Genomic DNA, 19488 nt, shown 5'->3' on the forward strand with positions numbered 1-19488 from the left:
TAGATCGTGATCATATACTTTTGACAGAGAGGTTTGACACCTTGCGAGGCAGGTCCTACGGTAATTAGTCTGAGATTGTGTATCCACATTGAGATCAATACGTATATAATTTTTCCAGGGCCCTAATATTATTTGTTTTGGTCTAAGTATTTGAAACCTCAGAGAGCTATGTCAAACTTTATACATCAGCTCATAGACAATATACATAGACCTGCTACCTCAGCTCTTGGACGTTGGAACAAAAACGAATATTAATTCATAGTATTCATAGCAGTAAATATGTTCCTTGATTCATAGTCTGTGTCCTAGCGAACGAGCGAGTCGTCATCAAATACAGTGAAACGAAAATAAAAAGAAATAAATATGAAACAGATACTTGGAGACATTTAATTTCTACATAGTTTGCATAAAAGTGTGATTGTTTACGTTTAATGTTTACAAAGTTAATGTTTCATCATAGGTGTGGACAAAATCGATGAGAACCTGTGTTGAGTTTTTTTAGACAATATGTGCTGTGTTGCTGTTGATTACCATTGACATATTCTGACGTGAAACAAAAGGAAAACGATCTAAAAACTCCTCAACCCAAGGTAATACTCATATGGGATTACCACACATTTTATTTAGTCATCGGACCTCTGCATGATATTTTCACCACGACAAATTATAAGCCAAACAAGAAAATGTCAAGACAGATGACCTCCAAACATTAAGTTCCGTCTTGTTTTCATGTCCATACAGAATAGTGAACAGATTGTGCCGTTTAAATTGGTTTTAATGTTATTAATCATGCATTGTTGCTAGCAATTTATGACGTTCTAGTTGTTATGTAGGTGAAATTAATTGGTATTTGCACATCTTAGCAGAATAGGGTAAGATTCAATATGATTTATGTGTTGCTATTATCAAGTTTGTTGTGGCAAACATTTCACAATTTGTATAATATTTATTCAGCTGTTTCTTTAATGGTACTAAATAGTAGTCCAAATGATTTTTGGATCAACATGACTTAAATAATTGAAAGCAATGATGAGATAGATCATTTCGGAATACACACAATAAGATTCACTTTTGCCTTGAAGGTACAAAATGTTGAATAGTAGCAGACATTACTTTGCAGAAGTTCATTATGAATAGTGAATAATTGATTCTGTTTGCTAATGTCCAATTTTACAATTGAAGTTTGTAAATTCCCCATCTCTTGATGGTGTTCCGGTTATAGAGTGAAAAGTATGTAGAGGACATTGTCGGTTCTGATTAACATTGTTGCTTGGCTTCAAATTTTTGGAGACAATACAGAAATAAATTAATTATTCACTAGAAAGAAAATGTATTGAATGACTCGTACAACTAATTGCATCATTACTTACAAGTACTTTTATAAAGTTATACTAAAATGACAGTGGATTGAAACTACAGTACTACAGGCTAAATTTAAAACAAATATGATACTCTCTGACTTTCTGTTATCTTTAAAATCACTGTGCTGCTAATTCTGATTTTGTTTATTGCATATTTAGCTTATATTTAAAAATATTTATGTAACTATTTGACTCATTTAGATGATTCTTAAGCTGAATAAAAATGTTTTACATTTTCTTGATTCATTAATGAGTGAGATAGAAGATATTTTTTTGTTATCAGAGTAAAAGAGATAGCTATCTGACACTGATTACATTATCAGATGGCTATCTAACATACATTCATATTCATTGTTTTTTTGAATTGATAATTGTTGATGGGGTTTTTATTGCAAGTAATGTACAAAAACACCTATAATCTAGATGCCAAATAGTATCAATATTTGTAATTCTCACCATGTCTTGATTAGTGACAGAAGGGCTGGCTCATATTTTGTTGTTTACATATTTAGTTAAAAAAACCACATTAAATTAAGGTTGGTTTGGCAGGAGAGTGTAGGGATGAAACGATACCATTGAGGTATCGATACTTTTACTCGATACTGTATCGGTCGTCAAGTATCGACTCTTACTCGGTATCAGTTGAAAAGTATCGATACTTACTCGTATCGAATCGTTTTTGGAAATTTTTGAGTAAAAACCGTAACATGTACTAGGTATTCTTTATTTTTAAGTACATTTATGAAAAAGCCTGTCTTTGTAGTGCTTCCCAAAAATATTAATTTTTCCAAACGTTTCCTAGTTAAATTTAAGTGAAGTGGCAAGCAAGCAAGCTTGCCAACTACACAAACAAAACTAAGGCTAGGATGCCTTCAATAATTTCAATTTAAAATATGCAATTTTCAATTATCAATGTTAAAACAAAATAGTGACATTGGTTTACTGATATGAGTACTTTTGACCGATACCCACTCGATTCTTAATTTCAAAGTATCGATACTAAAAGTACTTGGTATCGACGCAAAAGTATCGAGTACGTACTTGTATTTACTCGTATCGTTTCATCCCTAGGAGAGTGTTAATTGATTTTAAAGGATATTCTTAACACTTACACCTGTTGGTCACAAGTCCAGTGGTGCTAACATGCGACTAACAACATCTTGTGTAAGAAAAGAAGTAAACCAACTTCAACCAATGGCAGTGCAACCAGAAATACTGCTTTCTCATTCATTGCATTGGGATGAGATTATACTGAGACAACTCCACCACCATTAGACAATATTTTCTCTAGTTTACTTCATGTGATTGGATGTTAGTGCCATTTATAAGCCGTACATACTACTTTAGTATTTTAGTAGAGTACAAACAATTTTTGGGCAGTAAATCCAAAAATCATTATACTTGACTAAAATACTAAAGTAGTCTGAACTTGGCCTTAGTTCTGTTCTCTCCGTGACACTATGGACCCAACACTGTGAATCCATGGAATACCAAGATATTATACTCTGTTCTGTTTATTGAGACAATGAGAGATTATATAACAGACAAGACTAGATGGAGAGCTTTGCATTGTATGTATAGATGCTAAATGTTAGATTTGTTGAGAATGTTATTTCAACGTTTTGTGTATGACCCAATTGTATTTTACACTCCCAACTTGCTATCTGTCACCTGTATTTTAAAAACCTTGTCTTTATATCTTTATTTACTGTTTGTTTATGTATTTTTTTTAACATTTTACAAAATCTTATTCAAAAGATACTTTACTATATCTACTTATTATAAGCTTATTTATCAAAATTGTCATTAATTTAGAAAAAAGTAAATTAAAATTTATTTATATATTGGGTGTAAAATTACTACCAACTTTTTTTTTTTGAGTTTTCTGAGTTTGCTTTTAGTATATGTATTGTAAATTGCACTTTAAAAATGTCAGTGTAAAATATCTTATATTGGAAATATTGTTTTACAGGATGAGTTTGCCAGAAACAATCAATTTGACAGCACAACCAATGTCGGTATCAGGGGAATCTCACCAGCTGTTCCTGGCAACAAAGCCTGCCCAGGTCATTGCGGGCATATTTGTGTGGACAGCGTTATTTATAACATGCCAACAGGTAGGTTTTTAAAATGTCTATAAAGTGAATTCATTTTCCATGCTAAATATACACATATGTCTGTGGATATATCGTGGACTTTTCAGTTATGTTACGTTATCAACCCATTTCGGCTCACTGCTGAGCTCGAGTCTCCTCTCAAAATGAGAAGGGTTAGGCCAATAGTCCACCAAGCTGGCCCAATGCGGATTGGCAGACTACACACACGCAGAGAATTAAGATAATTCTCTGGTATGCAGGTTTCCTCACAATGTTTCTTCACCGATTGAGACACATGATATTTAATTTCTTAAAATTCACACAACTGAAAAGTTGGAGGTGCATGCCCCGGACCGGATTCAAATCCACACCTTCCAGAATCAGAGGCAGAGGTCATATCCACTAGGCTATCACGGCTCTTAGTGGAGTTGCTTAATTCGGATCAATTTTTGCGGTGCGTATAGACGTAACCTATACATAGTATAAAATTATCATTGTGTAAAACTGCAAAATAAAAATAGACTATGTTAAGAGCCTCCAGACAATTACAAAGTCGGTCTATAATACTTTGGTTTAATTCTACATTCATACCAGCACTGAAGAGTATAAGTTGTAAAGGTTTTTACTTTGTGCCATATTTTTATGGTAAAGGTACTAGCATATGCCTGCGACATCGCCCATTAAACCTTTGACCCTTCTATCTTCAAAGAACAGATTTTAATACAGTTTCGCCTTTTCCCCACCCTGTTTTCCACTTTAATGTTATAATTGTAGGTATTTCTAAGTAAGTCTCTGCCCCAAAAGAAATAGATTCATAGATTACACACAAACTTTACCTCTTTATAATATTACTAGTAGACGCCGCTCGGTTTCACCCGCGTGGTTCCCTTTCCTGTAGGAATACGGGGATAAAACATAGCCTATAGCCTTCCTCAATAAATGGGCTATCTAACACTGAAATATTTTTTTAAATCGGACCAGTAGTTCCTGAGATTAGCGCGTTCAAGCAAACAAACAAACTTTTCAGCTTTATAATCTAATATTTAAATTCTCGTGTCACAGTTTTCGTTGCCATACTCCTCCGAAACGGCTTGACAGATTTTGATGAAATTTTTTGTGCTTATCCGGTATCTATGAGAATAGGCCAACATCTATTTTTTATACCCCTAAGGGTAGGGTAGGGGTAGGGTAGAGGCAGTTGAAAGTTTACATCGAGTTTCACGCGGACGAAGTCGCGGGCGTCCGTTAGTATTAGTATAGATAAGAGATATGTAGAATATGTTGTAATTATGAAGAATTATATGTCAACTTTATGATATTTAACTCTTTGAAGTATAAAACATTTCAAGTAGTTAAGTTGTACTTGTATCCAGGCAGATGATTCTAAGCATAAAATGTGTATTAAAATATTTATAATGTATGTGTCCTAGAAGATTTAAAAGATGTCAACGACTTAATATATGGTTAGAGAAATGTCCTTTGTTAGAAACTCTTGTTTGCTCTTATGAATTATTGTTTAATGTTTTATAGATATTTGTTTTGTAACTAATTTTACAAAGAGGTAAGGCCTTTTTTGTTCGTTTGTTATGAATAGGTTCCGAAACTACTGGAACGATTTTAAAAATCAGTTCACCAATGGAAAGCTACGCTATCACTGAGTAACATGGTATTTTATCCACGTTAACGAGAGTAAAATTGCGGGGTGAAATCTAGTTAAAAATACACTGAATTTACATCGCCAGTGAAATATGATTATGCAATGGTTTTCAAGCCAATTATGTGCAGCCGTTTACTTTTAATGGAATGGAATTTATTTTTCTATAGAATGTTAGTTTTTACTGAATACAATCTATTGTACTAGCTATTTTTTAGGGGTCCGCACCTCAAAAGTAATGGAACCCTTATTGGTCATCCTCATCACTAAACGCAACGTTGATATTACGAGCCGTAACTGCCGAGTTAGTTCCACGTAAGAAAAATAATTCAATTACCAGTCAAGTGCGAGTCTGACTCGGACAAGGGTTCCGTGTCTTTATTTATAAAAACGGCAAAAAAACGCGATTGTTTTGAATAGGTACTTTTTATTGTTTTTGTATTGACAATATTGCGGTTACAGAAATACATAATATGTAAAAGTCTTTATCTTTCAAGTCTAAGTTAAATAAAAATAAATCTAATACCGTTTTTTTTTTAAAAAACAAACATTTATTTAGCGCTACATGGAAAAAAAATACTTTAAAACTTATTAATATTAATTATTATCTAATTTTAAACGTTACGTTATCAACCCATACACTGCTAAGCTCGAGTCTCCTCTCAAAATGAGAGGGGTTAGGCCAATAGTCCACGCTGGCCCAATGCGGATTGGCAGACTTCACACACGCAGAGAATTAAGAAATTCTCTGGTATGCAGGTTTCCTCACGATGTTTTCCTTCACCGTTTGAGACACGTGATATTTAATTTCTTAAAATGCACACAACTGAAAAGTAGGAGGTGCATGCCCCGTACCGTGCCGTGCTAATTTTAAAGTAATTACTTAATTGATATTATATAAAAGCTCGTCGAAAATATTGTAATTTAACGAAATCAATATTTATGGGTATAATTTATTTAGCATCGGACCGTAATCTTGTTACGTTGTTTACTATTTTGCTCAGAGTATGTAGGTTTACCGTGTTAGGTGAAAGTTATCCTATCTGAGATGGTGTAACCGTGATTCACGGAATTTTAATGAGATGTTCACGTTTTGAAAATTGTTTAAGCTACTCATATCATAACTTCAAATGAAAAAATAATCAAGTAGGTTTTATGTTCCGGAAAATTACATGTGCATTTCGGATTTGTGAAAAACTGAATTTTGCGTGGACGTAGTCGCAGACGTCCGATAGTACATAAATAATATGGACTAAACTAGGTCATGGACTCTTGAAGGACATAGAATTACAGTTTTTTCCGCAAAATACACAACTGTTCCGTATAGTGTATTATTCTACATGTAGGAGTGTTTGCAAGCATGCTTGTAATCGTAACTATTTGACCATAGATATCTAATATTCAATAATTAATTGCAGACAGAACAAAAGGCATTAAAGAGGCATTTGGCCACTTTATTCTTTTAGTAGGTATAACTACTACAGACGCGTTAAATAAAACCGACGACTATGAGTACTTTTGATGATCTCTCTACTATGCTGTGGTTTTCAATAGAGAAGTCCTGAACCCAATTTAAGATTTTATGTATTAGAAATTGGCTCAGTTATGGCTTAGAAGGCACTGGCCGTGGCTAAAACGATTTAACGTTCCGGTATGAAGCTGTGTATAAACCGTTTGAGTTTTTATGTGGCATGATAAAATTGTAGCTCTTTCAAGTAAGCCCATTTTCATCTGAGACGATATCTTCACTCAACCGAAATCGTAGTTAAGTAAAGTTTAACTTAAAATAAACAGGAAATTAGGCAAAACGTTAAAAAGCTATATTATATATATATCAGCAGAGTAGACTAAAATCCATTTCTGATAACGGAGAAGCCGTAATGAATGTAACATGACGCTACTATCTAATCCTTCGACAAATATATAAGATCGTTGCTACGAGTTAGCAAATGAAAATTGTGCAACAATATCCGATCTAACCTTTAAGTAAATCTCTTAGACTTGTACCTACTTGCTCGAATAACCCCATAACTTCATGCTTGAATTCTCGCTTAATACTCGTAGATGGGAGCGTCTATTTTTATTTCTATTTGTGCAAGATACTGTTGTGTACAATGATAATTTTATATTATAGATCTGCTACGTCCCGACAAAATAATCCGAATAATAGGCTACAACACTGATCGCACACATGCACAATTTTGTCTTAATTTCCATTATATATTTATGAGTTATTACACTTCCTGAACACACAACTCGACATTGTAGACAACATTTAGGTATTATTTAAATAACGTTCGTTGTTGACCACAACTAACATTGAGTTGACTATAAATTTCCTCTTTTGAGCTCCTCATTTTTCATGCACTAGTAACACATCTAAAAGTATTTAATATCATTTTAATATTTAATATCATTGTATTTCTATTTGGCTACATTCTTTTGATTGTACCTACCTGTAGATACATGTGTAGCATTTGGTCTTCGGACTCTATCACAGTTCAAGAAGAATAAAGAATTTTCCATTGTGCAACTTATAAAGATATATATATATCTATATTGTTTTAATACAAAAATCATACGATAAATACGTGCTTTCGAAATACTTGAAGATAATAATGTACTCGTACTCATCGATCGTAGATCGTTAGATGGGCCTCAAAGCCTTGCGGAATTGTCATTGGTTTCGCACATTGAGTACGTCATCACTCGTAACACATTTCTCTTTATTCATGTTGTGGCTTGTGCTTATACACTTCCAAAATGAACACGAAGGCATAAATAAGGGATTAAAATAAGAAAAAAACAGTAAATATTTTTTAAGTCCACGTCCACTCACAGCATGCGCTTGTTACGTACTAAGATAAGATGTGCGTGCACGTCTTTGGGTAATGACATAAAATTGTGCGTTCTTTAGTAAGGAGGGGCTCATTTAACGATTTATATCAATGCTCGTACTATGTAAAAAAGAATTAAGTATCTTATTCAAATAAGCATTGTTTTAATAAGATCGTACAGAGCCTTGTGTTTGTATTTTTGAATATGTAATTATGTAAAAACTGTAAAAGTCACTAGTGGACCAAATAAACTGATAAACGGTATACCCAATCCAAGGTTGTCAATAGGATCACTATAATAATTTATACTATATTGAGTTATGGCCCGCTTTTTGACACTGACATTGAAAAAGCTTCTTTTGTTTTGAAATGTCTTCTTTTTTGTTTTACAGGCAATGTTTGTTTTACGTTACAATAAATGTAAAATCTTTCAGTTGCAATTTCCATTTTATTATGTAAATTTTCACAAACATTTATAAAAGTGTTTTAGGAGGATTCTTTTTTAAACTATCCTAGCAGATGCCCGCGATTTCGCCCGCGTGGAAATCTTTAATCCAATTTAACTAAGTCACCATTATAGAATTCCGACACTTCTAACATTGGCAAAATAAATTTGATCGCCAATTAATTTTTTTCTAATAAACCCTTACTAGGGGGCGCTGTCGCGGACATTGGGTAGGGGTAGTAGTTTTTTTTCTACAAGTTTAACGCCTTTGACTACAATCTCACCTGATGGTAAGTGATGATGCAATCTAAGATGGAAGGGGGCTAACTTGTTAGCAGTAGGATAAAATCCACACTCCTTTCGGTTTCTACACGACATCATATCGGAACGATAAATCGCTTGGCGGTACGTCTTTGTCGGTAACTAGCCACGTGTGAAGCCTCGCACCAGCCAGATCTGGACCAGATAAGAAAAATCTCAATCGAACCCAGGACCTCGGTTTTGTAAATCCACCGCGCATACCACTGCGCCACGGAGGCCGTCAAAAACCTCTAACTGTACAACAAAACGATCAAAGATAATAGCTATAGAAACAAAAGGGCAATTGTAATGTATAAACTGTAATGTTTTATTTTCCCACGGATCATTCGAGCGATGTTTATTTTCGTTTTTAATCTTGTTTCCATGTCCTTAATGTCGCGGAACGACTTTAAAAATACTAGTTTTCAAGGTTGAACGAAGACTTACGCTTATATTGCAATACAAAATCAGTATCTATCAATATCAATGTATTAGTTGTGCTAACAAGTGACCAACGACATATCTCGTGGAGAGAAATAGACTAATTTCAACCAATGGCGGCGTAATCGGGAATACCGCTATCTCTTTCATTGCTTTGGGATGAAAGAGATGGTACTGGGACAACTCCGCCGCCATTGGCCTATTTCTCTCCACTTGGTTGCATGCTAGGCCCACAGAACCAGTTATAATTTGGATTGTTAGGGAATACAGATAGGTGAAATTGTTTGTTTTACTTGAAATATCTTTTATTTAACTTTCCAAGTTAGTATGTAGGTAGTACGTTTAACATGCGACCAAAGACAAATTTCGTGAAGAGAAATAGACAAAATGTCGTATAATGGCGGCGGAGTAGTCCCAGTCCCATCTATTTCGTCCCAACGCATCGACACAGATAATATTTCCGGTTGCGCTACTATTGGTTGACATTTGTCTATTTCTCTTCACGAGATGTCTTTGGTCGCATGTTGGGCCCTAATTCCAACTTCGGTTAAGTACGAGCAAAAACATATTTCAAAAAAGGATTTTTAAAATCGGTTTAATGGTTGAAATCGTAACAAAAAAACAAATGAACCATCATTCGCCGCCGACCGCCGACCTTCATGGAGACATACTATATGAAGAATACCGAAGTTTAAATGGTGTACTAAACCCAAGCTTTTTAAAAAAAACAAACAAACTATCTTTAGCATTTATAAGATAAGTTAGGATTTTCTATACCAAAGAAGGAAGAAGTCCTGGTTACGAAATATAAGGCAGTGGACTGGCATAAAGACAGTCGGACAATTTTTTCGCCTAGTCATATGGACATGGAGAAGTTTAGAAACCCGATCGGGACGTTTATAGAGACACAGTTTAAAAAGAATACCAACGTTTTAATGGTTTACCAAACCCAAGCTTTTTAAAAAAAAAACAAACAAACTATCTTTAGCATTTATAAGATAAGTTAGGATTTTCTATACCAAAGAAGGAAGAAGTCCTGGCTACGATAAGGCAGTGGAGTTCGCCTAGCCATGGAAATTGAGAAGTTTAGAAAGCCTTCAAAGTCAAAGTCAAAATTTATTTATTTTAAATAGGCTTAGTTTACAAGCTCTTTCGAAATCGTCGTCGTCATCAACCCATATTCGGCTCACTGCTGAGCTCGAGTCTCCTCTCAGAATGAGAGGGGTTAGGCCAATAGTCCACCACGCTGGCCCAATGCGGATTGGCAGACTTCACACACGCAGAGAATCAAGATAATTCTCTGGTATGCAGGTTTCCTCACGATGTTTTCCTTCACCGATTGAGACACGTGATATTTAATTTCTTAAAATGCACACAACTGAAAAGTAGAAGGTGCATGCCCCGGACCGGATTCGAACCCACACCCTCCGGAATCAGAGGCAGAGGTCATATCCACTGGGCTATCACGGCTCATGGCTCTTTCGAAATGTCAGGTAATAATATTAAACTTAAGGTAATGGTGATAATAATTATTCGAAAACTTAAAATTAAAGTTACGAGGGTACCAAACGCGCCTTGGTCCGAGAAGAGCCCACAACAAACTCAGCCAGGTTTAGCCTTTTTTAGTTTATCACCATTTAACAATAGGTATATAAGTAGCCTGTCATGTAATACATTTCATTTCCAAGCAATTTTGTCATTTACGTAATCATTGACACTATAATATGACTTTTCTATAAGCTTACGTTTAATAAACACTTTGAACTTATTGAGAGACATGCCAGTGATTTCATGTGGCAGTTTATTATAAAAACGTATGCAATTGCCCTTAAAAGAATTAGTAATTTTTTGTAACCTAGTATGATGTGCAATAATTTTATTTTTATTTCTGACATAATAGAAAGACAATACCAATAATAGAAAGACACTTTAAAAAGAATACCAAAGTTTACCAAACCCAATCTTACCATTTCTTGTGAAATCAAAAAGTTCCGTTCATATAAAATTACACCTCAAACCAAGACTAAGTGTGTTTGGACAAAAAAGTGGCCGCTCTATATTTTGTTGGCATCAAGGCCATGTGACTGTATACAGTTATTTGTGAATGTACGTGTAGTTCTTAGTAGACAAAGTCGAGGGCCGCATTCTGTTTACAATTTTGAACTCGGAAAAGCGTGCAGATTACGAATCTGCATGTTGCCAGGAGGTTTGTTGGTCCATTATTTTGGTATCGTGTTTTTTTTTTAACCTCATTGGCCCAGCCGGGGATCGAACCCAGGACCTCCGTCTTGTAAATCCAACGATACCCCACACTATGATATAAACAAATAAAAAATATTTTTCAAGATTTTATTCTACGACTTTTTTCACATTTTTAATACACATACTCATGCTAATTTACTCTCTGCGCTAAGCCGCGGACAGACGGACAGACAGACGGACATGGCGAAATTATAAGGGTTCCTCGTGGACTACGGAACCCTAAAAATTACAATGTGAAACAATAATAAAAAAAAATTATAATCTCAAATTATAATGTCAAATGATAAACATAATTAATAAAAATTATATCTAATACTAAAATGTGTCAATAAATTTCTTTTTATTTATTTTTAATAATAAAAAAATCTTAGTTGAACAGTATCCATAATTAATGAGTCACTTTCTAAGAACAGTTTTAAATCTTTTATAGGGCAAAAATTTCATGTTTTCAGGCAACCAATTAAATATTTTTGGAGTTTACACCTTAGGAATCGGGTTTTTTATATATATAGCCCCCGGTATGAAAAAAATAATTATGGACAGTAAAATTCGACGTCGTATGACAGCATTACGTCATACGTTCAGAGCTAACACACACTTTTTTTTTATTTTTTTTCGCAGTCCGGCTTATTATTGTTATTTATTTCTCGGTCGCCGTCGGTATTCAAGTGGTCGACGCTGTTTTTAATCTTTTTCTTTCGAGTTTTCGATTCTTTCGCGATGTGTTTCTTCAGTTCTTTTCTGCAGGAGGCGAGATTTTCACGAATCTCGTTCAATTTAGTTGTGGGGCTCTCATCCCAGTAGCTATATATATCTAACTAGTGGACCCGGTCAAGCTTCGCTTTGACTTATGTGTACTTCTTCTCTATCCCTACTATACACTACTCTACCCCTACCATACCCTACCCCTTGACTCTTAAACGTTTGTATGGGAAATAGAAAAGGGTTGTTTTTATGGTTTTCCCGGCAATTATTCTAATTTTTCTCACCTTTTAAACCTTCCCTATACCTCCACGAACATTTGAAGACCAAGATAAGATAAATCCGTTCAGCCGTTCTCGAGTTTTAGCGAGACTAACGAACAGCAATTCATTTTTATATATATAGATAAGCGCAGATAGTGTTGCTCCTCGACATCGTACTTTTCCAGCTTCTTGTAGAGCTGAGCTAACTTCCAGTGACATTCGGCGACGTCGGGATGTTCGCGGCCTTGCACTATTTCTAGGATGTTCAGAGCAAACGTGAGCAGTTGCGCGGCCTCGGTACCTTGTTTAGTCTTCAGGCGGGCGAGACTCTCTAGCATGGCGTTTATGTGGAGTTCACGTAGAAATTTCTCTTGAATTGATAGTACATCGTTGAGAATTTTTTCAGACTTTTTGTATTTGTTTTGTTTACTGTAGATTGACGCCATTATTGTCGACACGGTAACGACATCTGGATGTTTGTGATCTTCATCAGTTTTCAGTTCTTGGAGTTGTTTTTGGCAACATGTTATGGCGTCCTCATAATTGCGCTCGGATACCTGCTTGTTAACTTTGTCGTAAAGTGAACGCAGGTTGTCTGGGATATCGTAACCAATATTAATATTTGATGATCCTGTTGAATTCATGGTCGTCATCAGGAATTGAATCAATAGGAGCGATAGTAGAATTTGTTGTTAGCTTGGCTCCCGCGGGTGGTATCTGATACTGTAATGTTGTCCGTTTGATGTCTAATGTATCTATTTATAGAGGCAACATAATCTATTGTACAGTTTATCTATAAGCACGTATTATTGAGATATGGTTCAATAATTGTTACAAGATTGCCTCTTTATCGGTGAGTAGACAGTTCCCTCTTTACTTGTTGATATGATTGTTTTGTTTTCTATGAATTGTGAAATTATTAGGTACAAGCGGGCGCGCGTGACTTCGTCTTTCAGCGCGCGCGATTTCAGCTTTTAACAAATCCCGCGGATACCATGGATGTTATACATACAAAGCTTCCTCTTCAATCACTCTATCTATTGACAAAAACCGCATCGAAATTTCATCATTTCATCTTACTCGTAAGTGAGCCTTTAAACTTTAGAGTAACGTCATTTGATTTCAAATAGAAGCAGGCTTTACTTTGCGGGAGTTCATTATGAACAATGTATAATTTATAATTTTTTTTTGTTTTTTTTTGTTGTTAAGCGAAAATCTGACGAATCCGAGAGGCACCGACAATAAGACTTAGCCAGATGCTTACTGCAATTATTTATTATTATTTATGTTATAATGTTCAGATACATTTGATGGCTTCCGAGGCACATTGGTATGCGCGGTGGATTTACAAAACGGAGGTCCTGGTTTCGATCCCCGGCTGGGCAGATTGAGATTTTAAATTAAATTGGTCCAGGTCTGGCTGTTGGGAGGCTGGTTACCACCCTACCGGCAAAGACGTACCGCCAAGCGATTTAGCGTTCCGGTACGATGTCGTCTAGAAACCGAAAGGAGTGTGGATTTTCATCCTCCTCCTAACAGGTTAGCCCGCTTCTATCTTAGACTGTATCAGCACTCAGATGAGATTGTAATCATGGGCTAACTTGTAAAGAATATAAAAAAAGACATATAGTTGCTCGACCATATTAATTATAAACATGGATTAGGATTAGGATTTTTCATAGTAAAAATGGACCTAATCACTACTCTTTAAAGTTTACATTACTTTGTAGAAAATTGAGGTTTAAATCTCAAGCCATGTTTATAATATGACTAATTGACTATGTATATTTATGATGTTTACGTTAATAGGCTAGTTGACACTTTTTTTAAATGGTCTTAAATTGTTCACTGTCGTTTAACTAGATTAAAAAATATATCATATTTTTTTTTATTACATGAAAATTTTAATTATTAAATATTTTTTAGACAATACGAGCCAAAACGCATGTCGGCTATATTTCAACTCTTTCATGACATCACGTTAACAAAACCCTTACAATCGGAGTGTTTGACAAAATATTAGTTAACAATATAGTTTGACGGTTGTACTAAACAACCGTTTTTGACGTTTGGATAATTTGAAACAATACATGATTAAAATAATTAGGTTTTGTAATCCTTAATCTTTTGCCACTCGTCGGAGACGAGTCAAAGCAAACGATAGGGAAATGTGGAAAAATCTGGAGGAGGCCTTTACCCTACAGAGGGGTTCTCATTTAAAAAGTTAAGGAAATATATATATATAATATATAGAGAAAAAGAAAGAAAAATAAATAGATACAAGTAACATAAAAAATATTAATAAAAAGATAAAATGCAAAAAAATGTACTAAGTATAAAAGTGTTACCTACTTTGTTCTGTTTAAAAATTATTAGAATAATTATTGTACCTTATACCTTATGTAAATGGGAAATAATAAAAGGCTTTTTTATTTATTTATTTATTTAATCCTTAATCTTTTAATTGAAATCCTTAATCTTTTAATTTATTTAAGTAATTAATATCGATATATTTCGGACGCTTATTCCATGTACTACACGAAATCAATGTTGTTTATATTAAATTTGATAGGAGTCAACCCTACCTTCCCAACCAGATATTCTGGAATCTTATTCTTTGAGTCCTTTCACACCTAGTGGTGGATAGGGCGGAAACTAATTTAAAAAAAATAAGATATCCTGGAATAGGATTGTTTTTTGACTTTGCAATTTCACGTTGTAGAGTCAACACCTGAGGATGCTCCGGTTTCCGGATTATTTTGTCGGACCTGGGTGACGTTGTCGCATGGGTTCGTCGGTTTTTCGCGGATAATAGCAAAATAAATAAATCTAATATATAAAATTCTCGTGTCGCGGTGTTCGAACTTGAACTCCTCCGAAACGGCTCGACCGATTTTGATGAAATTTTTTGTGCATATTCAGTAGGTCTGAGAATCGGCCAACATCTATTTTTCAAACCCCTAAATCCTAGGATAGGGTAGTGGTAGGGTAGGGGTATGGTATAGGGATAGGGTAGGGGTAAGGTAGCGGTAGGGTAGGGGTAGGGTAGGGGTAGGGTAGGGTAGGGGTAGGGTAGTGGTAGGGTAGTTGTAGGGTAGGGTAGGGTAGGGGTAGAGTAGAGGTAGGGTAGGGGTAGGGTAGGGGTAGGAGTATGGTAGTGTAAGGTAGGGATAGGGAAGAAGTGCAAATAAATAAATTAATAAGTCAAAGCGAAGCTTGAGCGAGTCCGCTAGTTATTATATATATCGGCGCAAAACAACATGCAACGAACTACGTCATCGCCGATAGATTCTGAACGGCGAAAACACGTGACTCACTTTAAACTCCCCACCACAATCTCAATAAAAACTAAAAAGGCATGCACTGCAGCGGCAGGGGCATTCGTAGTCGAGCTCATGCCATGGGAACTTAGAAGAACGTAAAATCTTTATGAAACAGCGCCATCTACATCCTAGATTTAAGATTCTAGAATAGTAAATTACATAAGGTGTGTATGTATTATAATGTTTTTGAGAGAATTAAACCGTGTATGTACGGAAAAAACCGAAAAAAAAAAATTATTTATCCTCTTAATTATTTTGACGCGTAATAGGAAGAATGTGTTTGTATTTATAAAGCAAAGGGATTATTAAAGAAAGACAGTTAGTGTACATTAATTTCAAGGATGTTCTACATAGTCAATTGGCCTAGTGGTGTATATCAATGGTACGATCTAATAATCCTGAGATCGAGCCCGGGGGTAACAATGGAAAACTTTTTGTGTTTTTTTTTGTTTTTCTCAATTGGTTTATTCAACTATTACAAAATCAAAAATCTCTCTCCTTTACAAAAAATATGTATGATTATTTTTATAACTGAATGGATACTATACTAAAAATACCGTAGCTAGTTACTAGATGGCGCTATCACAGGCGTTTCGAAAAAGTTAGAGTTGCCTATCTATTTCCAATAATACACTGTAATCTTTGGTCGAGCTGTCGTATAGCATGGAATTCTCTGTGACGTCGTTACGATGCTAGATAATTAAACGAAGTTTACCAAGCACTAGTGAAGTTTTCTTTGCAAGAATCTAATACTAGTATGAGCAATGGTCAAGATGCAGACAATTGTGACGTCACCAATGCTGACGTCACTCTTTTTAAAAACACCTCGGAAACTCTTTCTCCGTTATATATACATTGGAAATTGGAAATAATCAAACCGATATGAATTAGTATATTAGCGAATATAGAAACTGTTTGAATTCAAAATCCCTTGTTAATTTAGTTCATTGCTGCGTTTAACAATGTTTTATATTCATTGCAGATTTACCAACACCTACGCTGGTACACCAACCCATCGGAGCAGCGATGGATAGTGCGCATTCTATTCATTGTGCCCATATACGGATGCTACAGTTGGATCTCGCTGCTTTTCTTCAATAGCGATTCTTATTACGTTTATTTCTTTACCGTGAGGGATTGTTATGAAGGTAATCAAATTATAAATAGATAATATATTATTTGTATTTTTGTATGTAAAGAATAAACTGGAACAGTGCTAAACTGAATTGAGAAAAAAATATACCATTAAAAGCTCCATTATTAGGAGTGACATTATCGCCGTATTCCCACGGGAAATACGCGGGTGAAACCGTGGCGCTCTGCTAGTCTACTATCTTCTTCACTTAGGTCAGTCTTTATAGACTACAAGCCCTTGAACAAAATTTACCTGTGAAATGATCCAACGTGAATAACGCTTAGAAGGCTGTTACTATAGACTAACTAGTTACTACTAAAGACACAGAAAGGTTTGCTGTAAGGCCGACCAATCAGGGGCAAGTTCGGACAGTTAAAGTTTTAAGATTGCAATTTACCGGTTTCACTTCCGATAGGATTATAAACCGATAACACGTTAAATTGTAATCAGTATTTTCAGTTCACAGTATGACGGTAGATTATAATATCACGAGTGAGATTATAAACTAACGTATTTTTTATTTAAATATTCTCAAACTTTAATAGCAAAATAGCACATTTCACGGGAACGGGGACTAACGCGGGCGAAACCGTGGGACGTCTGCTAGTACTATACAAATAGAAATAAGCAATATAATGTAATTTTTCAGCGTTCGTGATCTACAGTTTCCTGTCCCTGTGTTACGAGTACTTGGGCGGCGAGGGCAACATAATGTCTGAACTGCGCGGGCGGCCGGTGCGCGCGTCCTGCGTCAACGGCACTTGCTGTCTCTCGGGCGCCACCTACACCATCGGCTTCCTGAGGTTCTGCAAGCAGGCCACGCTGCAGTTCTGTCTCATCAAGCCCGTGTGCGCGTTCATCATTATATTCCTGCAGGTTGGTTCGCCATCATACAAATGTCAATAACCGTCCTGCGTCAACGGCACTTGCTGTCTCTCGGGCGCCACCTACACCATCAGCTTTCCTTAGCAAATATACTTTTTTTTTTTCAAAGTTCAATATAATGTTCCAGGCGGCGGGGCACTACCACGACGGTGACTGGAGCCCCAACGGCGGCTACCTGTACATCACCATAGTGTACAACTTCTCCGTCAGCTTGGCGCTCTACGGCCTGTTCCTGTTCCTTGGCGCCACGCGCGAGATGCTCAAGCCCTTTGACCCCGTGCTCAAGTTCTTCACCGTTAAGTCGGTCATCTTCTTGTCCTTCTGGCAGGGTGAGTTGTGTTTCATCATTATCAGTCTGTTTTAACGGCCCACTACATGGTTAGGCCCCCCTTGCAATGTATGTATGTATGTACTCGTATCGTACTCGTGACTTTATGAAACTGTTAAAATATCAGGTCATGGCCGACAGTCGTTTTGCCTCGTATTGTCAAAAACATATTTAAAAACTTAATTTCCATGTAATCACGTCTCAAAAAATGTGAAAAAATGGTTTTTCATTCTAGTAGAGCGTTAATGAACTACTAGAACATTTAAATAATAAAAATTTTAATAAAAAAAATACAACCGACTTCAAAACCTAAAAACGTTTCCACTAAACTAAAAAGTGAAAAATAACATCATAATATGTTCTACCTGCTGATCAGTATGAAGACGGTGCTAAGCCGGTGATGTATTAATTCAAGCCATGTGAGAATATCTAATAGATTTAGATTTTGCAGACAGTGTTGTTTCATGTGGTCCTGTCAGAAATGGCTTAAATTAATACAACACCGGCTAAGCACCGCCTTCATACTGATCAGCAGGTAGAACATATTATGATGTTATTTTTCACTTTTTAGTTTAGTGGAAACGTTTTTAGGTTTTGAAGTCGGTTGTATTTTTTTTATTAAAATTTTTATTATTTTTCCATTTTTAGTGTAAAATTTCATCTCAAATGAATACATCAGGCCCCTAATGACAGTCACAACCCATCTAGGTACAAAATTCTCAGCAATACAAATTAATCAAGCCCAAGCACAAGGTAGCTACCGTAAACCGTTAAGGGGTTCTCTTAATTGACCTTGGTCTTCATCATCAGACCCCTAATAACAGACACAACTCATCTAGGTAGAAAGTTCTCAGCAATACGAATTAATCAAGGCCAAACACAAGGTAGTTGCTGTAAACTGTTAAGGAGTTCCCTTAATTGTCCTTGGTCTTCATCACCAAACCCCTAAATGACAGTCACAACCTATCTATGTGGAAAGTTCTCATTAATACAAATTAATCAAGCCCAAACACAAGGTAACTGCTGTAAATCGCCGAGGAGTTCCCTCGTCTATTTTATGGCTCCATCATCTGATCGATTTTAAACCTTCATGAAATTGTAGTGCTTAAAAGTACTAAATGCTAAAGTATACGAACACACTAGTCACCCATATAATTTTCGAAAGTTCCCCTCAATTTCTCCAGGATCCCATCATCAGATCTTGACATGATGGCAATGGGACCAAATGGGGACTATACCGTTTCAAACAAAAAAAGAATTTTTGAAATCGGTCCAGGCGTCTTAGAGTAATCGGTGTAAAAAAAAAAAAAAATACCGACCGAATTGAGAACCTCCTCCTTTTTGAAGTCGGTTAAAAAGTGTCAACTAGCCTATTTTGGTTAACTTGGCTAACTTTGTGACGTCATTCTAAATCCAACATGGCGGCATATCTAAGACAGCGGACTAAGTTTTTTTA

General features: G+C 35.7%; 1 protein-coding gene across 2 annotated transcripts in view; it reads left to right on the forward strand.

Moving 5' to 3' along the window:
• The first annotated feature begins 275 nt into the window (after nucleotides 1-275).
• LOC112051880 (transmembrane protein 184B) overlaps nucleotides 276-19488 on the forward strand; it is a 35780-nt gene continuing 16567 nt past the window's right edge. The window contains exons 1-5 of one of the 2 annotated variants that reach the window (XM_024090717.2): nucleotides 276-590; nucleotides 3334-3478; nucleotides 16667-16832; nucleotides 17469-17695; nucleotides 17832-18033. In XM_024090717.2, the coding sequence (XP_023946485.1) occupies nucleotides 3335-3478; nucleotides 16667-16832; nucleotides 17469-17695; nucleotides 17832-18033 (739 nt within the window). In that variant the 5' untranslated portion in view covers nucleotides 276-590; nucleotide 3334. Of the gene's footprint in view, nucleotides 591-713; nucleotides 873-3333; nucleotides 3479-16666; nucleotides 16833-17468; nucleotides 17696-17831; nucleotides 18034-19488 lie in introns of those variants that run through there. The other variant, XM_052885779.1, reaches the window with a different exon arrangement.

The sequence above is a fragment of the Bicyclus anynana genome, chromosome 15, assembly GCF_947172395.1.
Source record: "Bicyclus anynana chromosome 15, ilBicAnyn1.1, whole genome shotgun sequence".
Classification (NCBI taxonomy): Eukaryota; Metazoa; Arthropoda; class Insecta; order Lepidoptera; family Nymphalidae; genus Bicyclus; species Bicyclus anynana.